General features: G+C 42.5%; 1 protein-coding gene across 1 annotated transcript; it reads right to left on the bottom strand.

Moving 5' to 3' along the window:
- Positions 1-15,464: 15,464 nt before the first annotated feature.
- PtA15_14A216 (uncharacterized protein) lies at positions 15,465-16,385 on the bottom strand (the record flags this gene model as incomplete). Its single annotated transcript, XM_053162909.1, has 3 exons — positions 15,465-15,887; positions 15,967-16,230; positions 16,335-16,385. 3 exons carry the CDS (start codon positions 16,383-16,385, stop codon positions 15,465-15,467), a joined length of 738 nt encoding a protein of 245 aa, XP_053026888.1.
- Positions 16,386-18,166: the final 1,781 nt, after the last annotated feature.

The following is an 18,166-nucleotide window of genomic DNA, read 5'->3' as shown; positions in this document are numbered from 1 at the left end:
TGATGTCATCTGTCAACTGTCAGACTTCATAAGCCTGCATCAAGTGTGCATAACACTGCATGACATGTGCATAACACAATGAAATGAGTGCAGCTGATGAGGTAAAGTATATGTAAAGGTTTAGACAAGCTGTCAGGGTGGTCCATGTAACGGATTACATGTCCTGGGTAAGTGTGGTTCATGTAACGGATTACATGACCTGAGTATGGTGTTTTGTGTGTATGTAACTGAATGATGGTGTCTTGAAGGGGTTGTATCTTCTGATCCAGAGGGGTGTAAGGTGTGTTGTCCATGGTGTCCTGTGTAGTATTGGCCGTAAAATCCCGTGGTGTCGCCGTATTGGTTTATTTGAGAGTGTACATATGAGAAAAAAAGGATATTTTGAAATGGGCTAGATGGGTAACCATAAAGCATACCACACCGGTCAATGCCTTGGTAAGATTTACCAGCAGAAATGCTTGAATACGCAATGTCGCTTTGATTTTCATAATTAGAAGACCGGCTGGGGGCTCATGCGACACCAAGGAGTTCATGCGCATCCATGGCCATCTTCCAAGAAAGCAGACCCCCTCGCGAAAAAAGATCTAACCGAAGCAGTCCTGAAAAATCCGAAGGCAAGTGCTCTACAGCTCAAGGTATGTTCTCATACTTTCCTTCTCCTCGGGCTCCCTTTCTCCTTGGAAGCTGACCGCCCAATGCATCTCTCAGATTAGCAACACAAGCGGGCCTGGACAGGCAATCAACAGTGTGGTTAACATACATGAATCCTTAGGCAACTCAGACCGGCTGCTTCACCTTTGTCGCCAGATACTGCAGCAGATGGATCTTGGTTCGGACGGGGGAGACAAGTTCATGCATGACTTATTCCAGTGGCAACTGTAAGTATCTTGGATTCGGCCCATTTGTCAAAACTTCACATTGTTAATTTTACAATCTCTGAACCTCACAGGAATGGTATGGAGGTCATATCAATCGCCTGCAAGCAAGGCCGCGAACACATAACACTCCAGACTAATTGGATGTCGCAGCGGCTTCTTGATCGTGGCGAGGATGGCCATAACTTGTACTCTGGCGGATTAATCTTGGATGTTACTTACCGTTTCTTTGCGTCCGGATATCTGCTCACTACCTCAATGTATTGCGACGATATCGGCCAACGGATTCCCATACAACTTAGCTGGATCCGTGGTCTAAGCGAATCCTACTACACAGTTCACTTCACAGTACTTTTCCGTCAATTTCTCATTCCATCTCTCTTGCAACACAAGCGCGAAAACATGGCACGGAGTATCGTGGATTTCTCAAAGGCTCAGCAAAGAGGATTTGTGGCGGCGTACATGGAAGTCTTTGGCGAATCCAACCCTGATGAAGCCCTGCGCAAACTGAAAGGATGTCGGGAACACTTCCGTCAATCAATCACCCGAGTCAAGCAAAACCGTGCTGTCATCATGGCTGATGAGCAGGTGAGATCTTATTTTATTTTATGTGTTTTCCTACTTTAATCTCATTCCAACTCCCCGCCAACACCCCCGCCAACCGTGACTCACATGTACATCCTCTCCAGGCGCTATTTGAATCCAAGTGCCTCGCGCTGTTGCAGCCGTGCAACAAGGACGGGCCTACTCACGACAAAAAAATAGATGAGATGCGTCGCAGATTTCCCAAGACCAAGGCGTGGCTGGACTGGTGGACAATGGCCGACGTGGAGTCCATCTTATTTCCAAGCCGCCGCAAGATGCTGGAGGACTCACCCAATGGTGATGATGGTCTTCCAAGCTCAACCAATGCTCAGGAGAGCATGCACCAACTTTACTACATGTTCAGGTTTGTTTTTTTTATTTGTCTTTTACAATCTTTCACATTTGGATTGCAATTAATCACTAATATGTATGTATGTACCTTTACACTGTAGTGCGGGTAAGAAGACAATAATCGCGGGGTTTTCCAAGCTCTATGCCTTTGTTAAGGCATTGGAAAAGGACCATCTACTTGTGATGCGGGGCATTCCCATCCGTTACGGGATGAAGGCCAAGGGTCAGCAAGACGTCGCCCAATCAATTGGGTGGATCAAACCAACCAAATGGCAGCGGGCTGCGTTGAACGATGGTCGACCACCTGACACCACTCAAGCCCTCCTTGATCATCCCAACAAGCGCGCAAAGTCTGGCAGGCCGCCAAATTCCCAGAACATCAACTGAGCGGTGCACACAACCTTCGTGTCATACGCCGCTGAGAAGGAGGACCACTTGAAGAACCGGTGCTGGTTGGCGGCAGCTTTGGAATCTCTCTACGCGGTTTACAGCCCACTCTGGCTCCAAACCCCCGGCGGCAAAAAAACCGACATTTTCCACACTCTGGTCTCGCATTTCACCTCCAGGACAACTAACGAGCTCATCAAAAATAAAAATCTCAAGTCGTGCCTCACCCGCGGAGCTCACAAGCTATTTGAAGAGGCTTGTAAACTCCATCCACATTTGTTCATCCCTGGTGAGTATGCCTCATGTGATTTCTTCATGGAAATCATCCTTGATCCCAAGTCAAACTCGTCAAAGATCCTGCAAAGCCTGTTCTCAGTCCAAGAGTCCCGCGAATTCTTGTGCCCCCAAAAGTTACACAACAAGAAAGTTACTCACCCCCGAGGCGAACGCCGCTTGGTTGCGCTCAAGCTCACTACGTCCATGTTTGCCGCCAATGGGATCAGCTCAACCGATGCAGAATCACTTATCACTCAGTGGACAACCTCCGGCCTTGCGGGAGCTTCTGGATTACAATGCAAGAGTTGTAACAACTCCCGACCCAAAAAAACTCGTCGAAGTCAGACCACCGATCACGAAGATCTTCCTCAGCCAAGTAGTTTGCTTGATGAAGTCTCACTTATATCGTTCCCTGATTCTCAAGCTCCACCTCACCTCTACTTCCACATCGACATATCATCCATTCGCAATGAAGATGAACAGCAGGATTTCATGGGCAAGATGATCTGGCCGTTCAAGCTGACCGTCTCAGGGGAGGTATATACCTTGATCTCACGTGGATATTGGGGTGCAGATCACTATTGGGGTAAGGTTTTACCTAACATTCGAGGAGTTACCGGTGTTTGGCTCCACAATGATTGAATCAATGCTGGCTTCGCTCAATTGGTTGATCCTCTCCCTGGAAGTATTAGTGGGGCGCATCCGCACACCAGCTGGTTGATTTACTCGCGGGGATGGACAAACGATGAAGCAGCTTTTGTGGAACAAAGTGTTGAAAGGATCCGCCGCGACAACCCCAAGATCACATCTGTGATCCCGTTTTCTCACATGAAGAACCTTTTGAATATATCTTACAACGGTGATGTGACAGTGGACCACTTCAATCCGCCTACAACCTTTGAATCCCGGCCTCAGAAGAAACACGTATACCATGGCAATATCGGGGACAATATCAGTGATTCATCCTGCTTGGGCACCTCTAGCGAGGCAGCCACTGAAGATTCTGACTCAAGCGAGGCTGCCACTGAAGATTCTGACGATGGCAACGGTGAATAGGAACCTGAATATGGCAGTGATGCCTCTGAATATGAAGCTCCCGGATGTCCACCAAGCCCGCCTAACCATAGCGAACCAATCAAGATACGGCTTCAAATGAACCGGACTCAGCCTCCTCGATTGAATCCTACGCCGCAAACCATTGCAGGGTCTGCCCCAGCCCCACCAATCACCAAATCCAAAAAATTCCTGCCTGGAAGGCGGCCACGCCCTACAAAAGCTCGGCCAGTTTCCCACCCTGCATTGGCTCCGAATACAGCTCTTCCAGATTGTGGTATTGAGGTTCCCAGGTCCAGTCAACCCCTCTCTTCTGTCCAAAAACCCCAGTCTACACAACCGGTCAAGCCAAAGTCCTCTGCAAAGAAGCCTGCAGGAAAACGGGGTTGTCCAAAGAAGGATCCAGCTGACGCTAGCAATGTCACCTTCCAATCGGCCCCGTTGACCGATGCTGACTGGGAGCGCATTACCGCCCGTTCGGCGGCCAACTGGTCTGCTCATTGGAAAGCAGAAAACAAGAAAATACGGTTGCAGAATATTGGACAAGTGCGTGAATGCCCACTAGTAGAGGTAGGTCCGGGGCCTGGTTCGATCACCTCAAAATATGTTAATAAGGCCGCCACTCAGAGATTGTCTCAGCGATTGGAGACCGCTCAGAAAGACGCCCCCTCTCAGAAATTGCTTGCGGCTAAGAAAACGAAAGCACCCACCCAGCCAAAGGTGGGTATGCGCAGATCTTCTCGAAATGCAGTGGTTTGATTTGTTGTTCCTCTGCTTCCTATTGTTGTTCATCCGCTTCCTATTGATGTCACTTGACACTTGTGATTTTGCTTGGATAATTTGTTTCCCTTTCATTTTTTGGCGGGTTTGGTATCAATCTCTTCTTGTTTTTTCCCTCCATCTGGTTGTATGTTTGCTCTGTCTTGGTTTTTTCAGGCTGTTGTGGTCTTTTTTTACAAGGCATTGTAAAAATGCACCTGATAAGAGAGAAATGTATTTTTACAACCTCTCTTTTACAATGTGCCCCCCTTTGTAATGGGATCTCATTGCAAAACTATTTGATGAGGGGCTATGATTCTTTTTCACATAGCCCATTTTTACAACGGGTGAACTTTGTAACAGTTAAGTTGTAAATTTGCAAAATGTATGAAGCCAGGTACATTTTTACAACTTAATTTTTGCATTGCATTGTTTTGCGGTCCCAGGAATTGTGCCCCATTATGTAAAATTAATTAATTGTGGGTTTATATGCAATTTTACAATTTCTCAATTTTACAATGTACCTACATTGTAAAAGAGGAATTGTAAAAATCAACAGCCCCCTTCTTTAGTGCTCTGGGTAGCAGCAGGAAATCAAAATTTAGTCAGAATTACACTGGACTTGTATATGATATTGTGATGAGTGTCTGCCATTAAAATGAAACTTGCTTAATCTTTCTACCAACAATGTTCTCTAAGCTACACTACACTAAAGGGCTACTTAGTGTTGGCAGATCTGCACCAACTGTTGCCCTTTTGTTCTGTAGTGTTAGCGGCCACTACCCCTGCTATGCCACAGCACTTTTGGCAGCAAAAAAGGCCAAAATGACTCTAAAAAGTGCTGTAGTGCATGATTGCGGGAACTTTTTAGTGGCCTGCCTGCCTAGGTTTAGCACAAAATTAGATCAATTCTGCTACACTATACTGATTTTTAGTGGAACTGCGCTACACCACCCTAATGGATGCATTGTTCCACTTGAGTTATAAAGTGGTTACAGAGATTTTGTACTGTTTTTTTCCAGTTTATTTCCAATGGAGTTGCAGATGACTTCCAGCCAAGTTTTGGATACTTTATGTATAGTTACATATCATTTCATGTTTGATTATACATATGTTGTAGTAGATATTGTGCCAAGTTATGAAAATAATTCATGGTGAGGCACTCTCTGGGGAGTGCCCCCAAAGCTGCCCTGGTGTTGAAGAAAGCTCGTGGTCACCCCTCTTGGAATGCGGACAAGCTCCCAATTAAAACAGTCACAATTGATCTTTTGTGGTTTTTAATCTATTTGTTTTTCATTTTTTTGACTTAAAATGCTACAGCTGCCTATAAGATGCTATGCAGTGAAAAGAACGGCAAGCTGTCTGCGCAAAAAGGCCCGCTGCGGGGTTTCTGGGCCAAAAAAAAGGGTACACACCAAATTTGTATGGATTTTTGGGCAGAGCCCTGAGCCTACGCACGAAACGGGTATGAATGCCTTGTGAAAATGAATGAATTTTGGCCAAATCTTTGATTTTTGGTTACCCACCTCTATAGGGGGTTTCCAGGGTCCTATAGCAGTGCGGTGACTCTCAAGAGTGGAATTGAACGGATGCCGATGCATTACGTACCGGTCAGCTTCCAGTCTTTGCACTTATGCCCAACCAACGCCATGCTTGTTGTCAGGAATGGCTGGAAATTTCTCTACTAACGGTTGATCCCTTGTTTTCCTTTTTAGGAAGTGCAATGTGTAGAGCAAGTGTAGAGCGAAGAGGAAAAGATGGCTGAAGACGAATGTATGTATCCAACTGTCTTTCTGTTGCTCTGATCAAGTCTAATGTTTCTAATGTTAAAAATCATTTCCTTCTCAATTTCATGCAGTTGCTCAATTTGAAGCTTGTCTTTGAGGAGGAGGAAAAATGGTGGATATTTAGTGAGAAGCGGGATCCAAATTTACAACGAAGTAAGTTTCCTGCCATGGGTCATTTCACACCACAATTTGTTTCTTATGATTGGTATATCTAACCATGCAAGCAGTTTCATCTCTCCTCATCACATGGTTTTGTTGTTTTGGGGTGTAACCTCATCATCTTTGATTTATAAATGTGTCTATTCCATTCTACCCATTCCATAGGTAGCACCAGTTTCTTTTGAAGGAAGGAATATGTAAGATATTGCATTCATCTTCTGCCAGGAGCTTGGGTAGATTTTTTTAGTGCTTATTGTTTAGACATTGTGCACTAAGCTTGTATGGATAGCAACTAGATAAGTGCATGGAATTTCTGTCAAAAGTCCAAAAACATAAGGTTTTTAGCAAAAAAAACCTTTCCCAGTAGGGTATCAAGTTGTAGTCTTGTACTCATTTTGATCTCAGAGGTGTAAATCCCTGGAAGGAATGTGGCTATGTTGCACTTAGGTACTGTGGTAAGTCTTCCACCTGTACATGAATTGATCTGATTTTCCTTGTCTTTCCCTTATATACCCCATCTAAACTACAGTCAAATTCTATATCATTTTCATTTCCACACTGGATATCCATCTAGTTTCTCTATCTTTTGAATTTATTTCCTCCAAGAGACCTTTATTTTTTCTCTCCCTCCCATCCACATTTGGAAAATCCATCTCCATGGTTCAACAAGTCACAAATGGTTACAAAAAATACAAATGTGCATGCCAAAAGCTAAAGGGAACAATGGTGCTTGAATGCAAATTAGGCATTTTTATTTGTGAAATAACAATTTTATCTGGCGACCTGAACTCCAGATTCCATCAAGAAACAAGCATGCAGAAACAATTGTTTTGTTTTCACTCATCTTAGTCCATGATTTTTTCCATTTGTGAAATGTGATATTGCTCATGAATAAAACACCAATCTGCTTTTTGAACAGTTCCTGTGACTTGCCTTGTTTCAACAGATTCAACCAAGACCAAATGTCTCATCCACCTGGCACCAAGCCTTCCTGGACAATAAAACAGACAGGCTTCACTTTTGGTATAACATATTATCAAATCCTTACATAAATGAGATTTCAACTGCAAGCACCCAGCTGGTGTGTAAATTGATGTGACTGAAGCTTGACTGAGGTAAAATGATCATTTGACCACAACATTCCTGGCCAATTTTTATGCTAGCAAGTTGCAGAGAAATAATCAAACATGCACCTCAGGATAGCAAAAATTCTAGTTAAATCATAAAATTATAAAACTTTCAAGTGATGATTTCATATGTACCATTCTAGAAATGTTGCTCTAATTTGAGTGCTTGGGTGCAACATATTTTTTTCAGCTTAGAATTTTATGATTTTATGGTGTTATGATTTTATGCAAGTCAACTTTGAACACCCTAAATGGCAATTTTATTTGGGGGCATTAAATGCCCCAACATGAACCGGGCTATTGAGATTCTAATAGCTAGTGTGTGCTTCAAAAAGAAAAGTTAGTTTCATTCAGCTCTAAATCCCAATTGTCTCTCCTCATTTGATACATTTAAATATTTACTTAGTGATTGCTCCATTGCCAAAATGTCAGTGAAACTTTAGTCCTGTCACCTATGTTCCCTGCAACAGTTTATGAGTTATGACTACTGTGTTGCTCTACTATGGTATTCAAAATTGCATACGATTTTTTTACATAAAATCATAAGCTGCAATTTTGGCTGGGAGATGTCATTTTAAGTTTTATGCACGTTGACATCTCCCAGCCAAAATGGGCTTTATGATTTTATGTAAACAGTGGCATATGCAATTTTGAATACCATATACATAGCCTGCCATCTACCCCAGTTAACTAAAACTCGGAATTATTCTTCTTGCTTGACTAGTCAAGAAAATGTACTCTACAGCCTCCTCTTTCTTCATTGCCGCCCCCAAAATTCACCAGAGGCATCACACTTTGATCTCCTACACCGATTTATTCTCTCACAATGTGACACTTTTTAGGGCTTGAAGGAAGTCTAAGTTGCACTGCCAGCATATTTGGCTGGGTTGAGTACATCCCAGTTTAACTGGGATAAACTCAGCCCATCCTATTATGCTGGCAGTTCTGCTTGAGCCTTGGATATTACCATGAAATGCCAAACAAAAAGTGACTGTACTGTAGCCAAAATGACCAGGTTTTTGGATTCTCTTTACCTGATTCTTCAAATTGAAATCAAACTTGGAATTTAATCATTCAATATTTGAATTCAGCTTTTCCATAAGGTTTAAACCTGTGTCTAAGTCAAAATTTAATGTTTGACAATGGAAAATCTGTCCAAGTTTTGGCGAATCACTTGCTATGGTACAGGCCTAACAAGTAAAATTCACATTTGTTTAACATGGATCTACATTCAGATTTCAATTTTGGTTTTCTGATAAAGATTATTCCTGGGGAGCCACCTTTAACTACAAGCATTTATCTGGTATACACATCTGTTTACTTTAAACACTCAAAGAGGCCATGCATATCAGTATGTTTGTTTAACCTTCTGGTCTCTTTTCAAAAAAATTGAACACATGATTCCATTGTACACACAAAAGCTACAAACCCAACAGAGCTTTGCAATGCGCCGCTTAATTGGAATGTGTAAATGTATCAATCTCCATTTTGTCCTGAGACAGAAACAATATCAACACCGACTTCAACTCCAAAGGATGCGTGTTTTGACGGAAAAGCATTGGAATATCTATCTCCATCACCAACCTCCATCAAACCTCAGGTGCGTAAGGATATATCGATAAGGATTCCCTGAAACTTTCCTTGAATATTTCCGGTGAAACTATTACTAAATAAGAAATTGCCACAGGCCGCATCGCTGATACTCACTTTGCCAACGGAAACAAAAAAACAAACAGTGGAATCCGGTAAATAAAGACGAGGTATGGTTCAAATGAAGGAATTTGTATCATCTACCACCTATCAAATTACGTTCAACCCGCAAGTTAGACCTGACCTTCAAGGATCAATTTCAAGCAACTATCTCTAGAAAAGTAGAGCGTGACCATAGAAAATCAGGATACCTCAATAATCACACATAGCCATACGTCCTATCACCATAAATTAAGTGAGTGTGCGTTTTGTTCTCAAAGCTTTTATTTCTTCTTTCCGAATTGCGGTTTAGGTTTTGGTAGCATCACACAGACTTTGGGCGCTTGAGCATTCCAGTGGAAAAGCATAGCCATGCATCTTACAAGAAAAAAAATCCTAGTTGAGCTTTCACAATCTTTTGATTTGTAGTGTTATTATCAGGGTACGGACTCTCATTGACCAAGCGTAACACGATAAAAACCACCAAGTAGATATGTGTACAAATTTCCCGCTGGGTTTCGAATCAAGGACTGGCTCAGCTTCACAAAAGAGGGGTTGATTATTTCTTGGAGGGAGGACGTGATGAGCGTGACTTGGAGATGGGATATCATGGTGTGTTGCAAGATTTGAACACCTTTCTGCTAACATCTTATATTCTTATCATTGGCAAATGTAACTTTAGTCCCACAGGTTGAGGAATCCTCTATCATTGAGTCTCATGAGATTGACTGGGATCAATTTCCGAAATTCAAATACTCACCTGATTTCAGTCCTGGTGTGGTGATAGAGATACCTGTTGAGTGGCTCTTGCTACTTGCCAAGTTGAAATCAAAAATTAATGAGATCTTTTTGGGTCAGCAAAGTCTGAAGAAAAATTCATAGGCATTTCACATTCACTCAATCACGTAGTATTTGAGCCCTGGTCAGTACATAGTTATTATTGTTCAATAAATTTAGTCTCAAAGACAGATCTCAAGGGTAGTATTCTAGTCAATATTCGTTTTTGTTCATTTCCTATCATCCTCAAATCAATTCTCTGCACTCCAGCTATTTAAGTATGCCTGTTGTCAAAAGAAATCAGCTCCTCTTTTTGTTGACCCGGAGTGCCATTCATCCGAGTGATCTTCTTCCAAAGTCTGAATCATTCTCTCTGCTAGCCCATCTGTTTGTGGATGGTATGCTGTTGAGAAAGAGAGTTTGGTGCCAAATAAGCGGTACAGTCCTCTCCATAGATCTGATGTAAACTTGGGATCTCTGTCACTGATGATAGTTTTGAATAGTCCTGTCCATGAAATTACTTCTTGCCAAATCATTATGGCTGTATCCATGGCTGTATCATCTTTATGACATGGTAGGAATATAGGTGTTTTACTAAATCTGTCCACAATGACTAGGCATGCATTATAGTTCTTCTTTCCTCCAGGTGGTAGTCCTGTAACCCAGTCCATGTTAACTGTTTCCCATGGTCTAGTGGGTTCTTCTATTTTTATCATGTGCCCAAACCTTTTGCCTGTTGCTTTGTTTGCTCTCTGGCATCTCTCACATGTGGTGCAGTATGTTTCTACATCTTGTTGTCATGTTGGCCACCATGCTAGGTTTCTTACTCTGTCTTCTGTTCTGTCTGAAGATAGATGGCCAGATGATGTACTGTCATGGCATTCATGTAGTAATGTATTGATCAATACTCTGTCCATTACTGTCAGTACACATGTGTGTTTGGATCTGTGGTAGATGATTCCGTCAAATAGGTGAAATCTTCCTTCTTGATATGATTTCTTCCATGCTGTATCTAGTGCTGCAATCAGGTCATCATCCTTTGAGTCTGTTTTGGATAATATTTGTACTAACAATGTACAGTTCTTGTCTTGTTTATAACTATTTCTGATTTCTTCAAAGAATTCATCCTCTAGTTCAGTAATGCTAATTCCCATTATTGGTAGTTCATCTGGGTCTTCAGGCGCCCAGGCTGGATTATCTGGTGTGTTTGGTAGGGACCATCTAGAAAGTCCATCTGCATTTTTATGCAATCTCCCTTCTTTATGAATTATTGTCATGTTACCTCTGTACACTTGAATGGATATCTGCCATCTAAGCATATGTCTGTTAGAGGTTTTCATATTGATGAGTGATTTTAGTGCAATACAGTCTGTGATGACATCAAACACACTTCCATCTAGATAGTAGTGGAGTTTCTCTAGGGCCCAGACTAAACATAAGCATTCTAGTTGGCTTGCTCCATATCTTGCTTCAGTTTTCTTGAGTTGTCTGGATATGAAACAAATGGGACCTTCCACTGGTTTATCATTGATGATTTGTAATTGATGGAGGGCTGCTCCTAGTCCTTCCATTGAGGCATCAACATATAACACCAAAGGTTTCTTAAAATCTGGCATTAATAGTAGAGGTGCTCTAGTCAGGTGTTCTCTTATCCTATTAAATGCCATGTGTCTTTCTGTGGTCATTTCAAAGGCATTATCATTGGAAGCTATCTCATACAAGCTTCTGGCCATGGCTGCATAGCCTTCCAAGCGTTGTCTGTAGTAGCTGGCAAACCCAAGAAAGCTTTGCATTTTATTTTTGTTTGTTGGTGCTGGCTTCTGTAACACTGCTGCTACTTTATTCTGGTCTATGCATAATGCTAGTCCTGAAACTACATGTCCTAGTGCTTTAATTTCTGCGAATCCAAATGCACATTTATTTAGTGAGATTTTCATGTTAACATTAATTATTTTTGTTAGAACTAGTTCTATTCTGCTCATATGGTCTCCCCATGTTTCAGAGCATATAATTATGTCATCTATGTATATAATTAGCCATCCCAATCCAAGTTCTTCACAGAAGATGGTATTCATCATTCTTTGGAAATGTGATGGGGCATTTTTAATTCCAAAAGGCATTCTGAGGTATTCATAAACACCTTTATGTGTTATAATTCTCAGGTATTTTCTTGCACGTTCTGTTACTACATTCTGATGAAATCCTTTTAAAGTGTCCATACTTGTAATGTATTTTGCTTTGGCTAGATTTGTCAGTGTCTCTTGTATACTTGGTATAGGATATCTATCTTGGACTGTGTAGGTGTTCAATGCACGGAAATCTCCAACCATACGTGATTTACCATTGTGGTAGGTTATAATTACTGGTGTGGTTATTTCCACCTCTTCATTACGCCCTACTTTTCTAAGGACATTGAGCCTTACTAACTCATCCAGGTGTTTTGCAAGCTCTTCTCTTGCTCTAGGGCTTGCTGGGTAAGCTGGTCTCCTTAGCAAAGGTGGGTAGGGGCGCTCAATGTTTAATGTAATGTCCACTTCATGGCCTATGACTACCCCTAGTGGTTCCTTATCTGATGCAAATGCAGTCTTGTTCCTATACAGCATGTTGCGTAACTGTAATAGTTGGTCTACACTCAGTTTATCATTAAAATTAGCTTCTGCTAGTTGTTCTCTTCCAAATCTCTCTTTTTCTTCATCCTGTATTTCTACTTGCTCCACAGGTAAAGGTTCTTTGGATTTGAATAGGAATTTTTTCTTTTTATTGTCATTCCCAATAGTAAAGTATCTTTCTCTGCTATTGGTTATGTCAAGTCCATAGATATTTAAGTAGTCATTTCCTAGTATGAAGTGTTTACTCACTGCATCTTCTATTACAATGAATTCTACTGTCATTCTTACTGAGCCTGATGGGTGAGGGATTATTATGGGGCATTCAAATACTCCTATTGGCTTCATGGTACTGCTGGCACTGTTTATTCTTACTTTCCCAAGTGGTAGAAGGATGTCTTTGTAGTCTGGGCATAAGTTTCTCAAGTATGTCTCAGGTACTACTGAGCAATATGCTCCACTGTCCAGTAACATTTCTGCTTCTCTACCATTAAACAGTATATGTGTAATGTTGGTTTTACCAGCTGTGTAGCCTTTCCCTCTTGTAGGTTTGGTTTTCATCAGTCTGGCTTCCTGGATATTTCCTATAGGTTGTCCAGGATGCCATGCTTGTGGTAAATTGTGCTCTGTTTCAGCTTCTGCCACTTCTATGTCTATGTTGATCATATTACAAGACCCTGATGAGACTGATGACCCATCATCATGTGTTTCCTCTGTGTCTGATTGGGTCTTTTCTTCAGCTTTCTCTTCTGCCTCTATTTCAACATTGTTAATGTTTTTCTTTGGCTGAGGGTAGTTTGGTGAAGTGTGTCCCATCTTACGACAGTTGTAGCACTTCTTATCCTTCTGATAACTCTGGTCTTTTGAAGTGGATGGTTTTTTCTCTTCTGTTTTCTCAGTTTTATCTCCTTGATATTTAGGCATATACCTTCTACCAATGCGTGTACGTGTAGTTATGTCTTCTAATGTATTAACAATATCTTCTGTACTTGCATTGTAGGGTAGTCTACTTTTAATGGCATGCTCTAGATCTCCTCCACATTTTTTGAGGATTCTCAGGTGGACTTCATTGTCTGTTAAGTTGGGCCAAATGGCTTTCAATCTATCTTTCTGAGATATGGCCCATTTAAGTGGATTTTCCTTTTCAATATCAAAGGTGCTCTCATCAAATTTATTTTCAATTTTGAAGCGCCATGCTGGGCTTCCCCATTTGCTATTGATTTGTTCTTTCCACCATTCCCAAGATTGTTTGCCATGGGTTGAGCGTAAGTCTGTGAACCAGCGCTTGGCACAACCTTTGAAGAGGCTATTAAGTCTTCCAGTAACTGAGGAATCACTTAGTTCAAAATCTTCTTGGTACAAATCAATTGTTTTGATGAAGTCCAAGTGATCAACTTCTCCTTCTCCTCTAAATGATGGCCAATCTTTAATTCTGGGTACCTCTTTAGAGTTGTCTCTCATAGTTTGGATACTAGGATTATATGATTGTTCTTTGAAGAATGGTGTTGGTGGGACTGTGTACTCCTTTCTCAAGGGTGTTTCTTCCTCTGCCATTCTTCTGAAAGGATTACTAGATTGATGTGGTGGTACATCTTTCATTCCTTGTTTGTATGGTGTCTGAGTTTGAGGTTGCACTTGTGTTCTGTGGCCAATTTGTTGTGCTATGTTATCCATGCTGGCCATGATTTTACTCTGCATTTCATCAAACTTATTGTTAATTTTGATTATTTCATCTGCCATACTGTCACTGTTGTGTATAATAAGTTGTTCTAGTTTATCAACTTTGTCCATTATCTCAAGTATGTTTTCATCTTGAGTTTCACGGTTTTCTGACTCATGCTCACTATCTATTTTTAATTGGTCCAATTTACTGGTAATATCCAATCTGTTAATATCAGTATGTATTGCATTAAATTTGGCAATTACTGTAGTTTCTTTAGCATTTGTCTGAATTTCTGTTGTAATTTTTTGTAATTTATTATTATAATCTACAAGTCCTAATTTAATATTGCTTATTTGTTGTATTATTCCTGTAGTTTTCTTGACCTCTGGTACAATGTTTTTAATATCTTTAGCGCTTTCTACCACATTTTCTGCTAAGTTTTTCAATTTAAAGGCGCTATCATGTACATCAAGGTGGATAGCATTGATTTTACTATTGATGTGCTCAATATTTTTAATCAAAATTTGATTACAAAAATCTTCTACGCGTGCTAAGGGCTCATTGGGGTCAATAAGCTCTTCAAGTTTCTCAGTATTGTCCTTTTTACTGATTTCTTTGACCTCTTTTGGTCGTTTGCTAGTTTATTCATGCTTGTTTAAGCATTGAACTTCTTGTCTCACAGTCTTGGTTTTTTGTTTGGGAATACTGTTCATTTCTTGGGTTATAGCATTGGATTCATGATTGTTAACATTAATAATACTAGAGGCCAAGGCGGCTTCGCCGCTGGAAGCATAGTCCTCTGCTCAGATGGCCTCCTGCCTTTGGTAGCCAAATCTTTGGTTTTTATCTCTCTTTGCCAGTGAAGGGATTTTTTGTTGTTGAAATCCCTGCAATTAAAGTTTGATGATGTGCTGAATTTATTTATTACTCAAACTTCATCCACAAAAAATGAACAAAGTATGCATGATAATCCAATTCTTGTGGATCATAAGAGCTCATGGTGAAGTTGAGTTACAAAAATGTTTCTCATTTCCCAGGAGAGATTTTATAAAGTACTTCAAGGAAGCTTTGACCCAAGCTAAGCCATAGAATAGGCAAGAAAACAGGATGATGACAGTTCATCCCTGCAGCACAAAAACAAAAATAGCAAAACTGAAAGTAGGAGTCAATCAAAATGACATATTTGACTCAACATCAGTCACTCATACTATCCAACTGTTACATTATATGCCTCTCACTGCTTTTCCCTCCACCAGTAAGTAATATGCAATATTCATCACCACCCTTAACTCACCTCACCTCATTAGTATCACAATGCATTTGCATTTTGCATTAAACAGACTGTTTTTCACATTGACCAGTGGCGGCTGCTACCTCTTTGGGATGAGAGGCTGATGATTGATCATGAGTTGTGAGTTCTGGGCGTGGGTCAAGCAAGCTGGTCGAGGCTTCATCAGGACCTGTAGGTGGGATGACTGGAGGCAAGGGATCAGCTTTGCTTTTGCTAGTTGGGTGCATTGGGATTGGTAAGGGAGGGTTGTCTGAAGGTTCGGGTGGTGGAAGGTTGGGGGTGAGGGGGTTGATAGCTGAATCTGTTGGACACACAGAAGGTGATACCTGAAGGGTTGCGAAGAGATATCGTTGGCCATCACGAGGAGGGGAGCAGCACCAGGAGAGATACTGGTGAGGCTGAGGGCGTGGTCTGGCGTGATGCTCAGACTCCCTGTGGCGTCTATGATGTCCGCAGTCGGGTGCGCGTGCTCAGTGCGCTTGTTCAAAGGTGATTGGTTGGTCTGTCGGGCGAGCCGGGCTCAGATGCTGCTGAAGGGGAAGGGCACGGTATGCGATGCAAAGGCCGCGCCATATCAGTACCAGCGTGGGTGCCAGTTGAGTTGGTGGGCTCGATAGACGAAGATGATGACACGGAAGCGGCGCCTGCGGGTAGAGGAGGGTGATGGGTTGGCCGAGGAAGGTGCTCAGGCTGAGGGGTACAGGTGCTGTTTGGCTGGGGAGAGGGAGACTCGGTGGGGTCGCTTGCGTCCTGCTTGAACTCAGTTGACGACTTTGAGTGATGAAGCGAGCAAGGCCAAGGGTTCGATAGTCTTGTCCAGGGGTCTGGCTAGCAGGCACGCAAGACTGTCAGTTAGAGAAGTGATGGGGGGAGGGCATCAAGCTGATACCACAGAACAGACAGCAGGCCGAGGTAGATACAACTCACCGCTCTGGTTCTGTAAACTGACATTGTGGGGGGTGACCGGGATTGGCGATCCAGATGGAGGTGGGGACAGCATTGGGTGCCTACACCACGGGCCGTCGCGGACGTTGGTCGGACATGCATTTGGACATGTCCGGGGATGTCCAGCTCTGGCCCTGCAGGAAACGTCCGCTGGATGCCACTTGCATTGCGCGATGGCGGACGTTTCCCCAGAATGCATCCGCCGGATGCTTGCGGGACGCCTATCCTCCATCCCAAACCGTGTCCCCCGGACAGATACAATTTTCAACACCGCTTGATGTGGCTGTCCATGGGGCATCCATCCTGCGTCCATTGGATGCTTTTCCCACCAGCCCAATTTCACTCGCTCGCATCCACACTGCCTCTGCTGCGGCCATTTATTTTGCTCAGTTAATTATAAACCCAATTTTACTTGGTTAAACTTTTTTTTAATTGTAATTTCAATTTTAAAAAGCAATTAAAATAACCTGGGTAACAATTAAAGTAAGCTAATCTTAGGCTAGGATAAGGGATCAATGCTGGTATCAGTCAAAATTAAGACAACAAAACCAAAAATTGAAAAATCCCCAGAAAAATCACCATCAATAAAAGAAACACAAGAACCAAGAACCCCCACCGCACAAAAAACAGAAGGGACACATTAATTACAAAAAAAGAAAGATAAATTTGAACAATTTTAGTGGGAGGGGCCGCTTGAGCCGCAGGGCCTACCAGCTTGTGATTGGAGAAGTCTGTCGAGCTTAAGTTGCACATCGTGTTCGTCCGGCAAAGGGGTGAGTATGTCGTCGCCATGCCTAACCTCGCCAAATGTCTTGGTGCTCCCCTTGATCTTGTCAAAGATGGCTTCATCCTTAGAAAGGATTGCTTGGCCCCATCTAGAATAAGCAATCGGGTCAATTGTGTTAAATCAAAAAGGACACATGATAATGAGATTGAAGAAAAATGGACTGACGCTGCTCGATAATCGGCGCCACGGGTTGCCAACTCTTTGATTTTCTCACTAATGAGATCCCATTGCGAGGGCTGGCCAAGCGTAGGGTTCATGACGTTATCAATAGTTTGAAGTCGCATGTGAGCGACTCGGGCAACAAAGATAATCTGCTGATTCGAATTACTGGCTTGGTTGCCATTCGCGGACGCCCCATCAGGCTGCAGGTGGTGTAAAATTGAGTCCGCAAGCGTATGGCGATCAGGCACCTCAACGTCGTCGATGAAGGTGATTTTCTTGGCCTTGGGGGGCACAATGTTTGAGAGGAGAATCTCTCGGACCGAGTACCGGACATGCCGTTGAATTTCGCGGACCGCCTTCACCAACCGTTTGTAGGCGGCCTTGTCTTTGCCGTCAAATGCACCAGGGAACTCCCTCCTGCGGAACTCAAGCGGGAGTTCCTGCAAACTCTTCTATTAAAAATTATAAATTTCAGTGTTGTAATCGATTTGAATGATGAGTGAAGGAAGAAAAAACATACCAATGTGAAGCTGAGCATTGACTTGTCTGCTGCGCGAGGCTTGGCGCGTCTGCACGTGTAGGACAGGAGGTGTGGATGGAGGAAAGCCTCTTTTGAGAGGTCGCGGATACGATCCTAAAAGAAATAAGGAAGAAATTTAGTATTTAATCATAGGGGGGGCCGATGAGGAGTTACCCTTAAAGCTTGGCTGTACTGGTCAGCCTTTGGCGCGGGCGCTTCATCCTCGGTGATTGTATTCATTTGCCTTCCGTTTGCCGCGGCTTGCGAGCCCTGCTGTTTGCGCAGCATTTCGTGGTAGACCAGGAAGATGACTGGGGCGCCTGGCGTCTTTTTGAAGAACATACTGAATCAGATCAGCCAAAAACAA

Source organism: Puccinia triticina, chromosome 14A (genome assembly GCF_026914185.1).
Source record: "Puccinia triticina chromosome 14A, complete sequence".
NCBI lineage: Eukaryota > Fungi > Basidiomycota > Pucciniomycetes > Pucciniales > Pucciniaceae > Puccinia > Puccinia triticina.
Note: the sequence above shows the minus strand (reverse complement) of the source record. Positions and strands in the feature narration are given on the sequence as shown.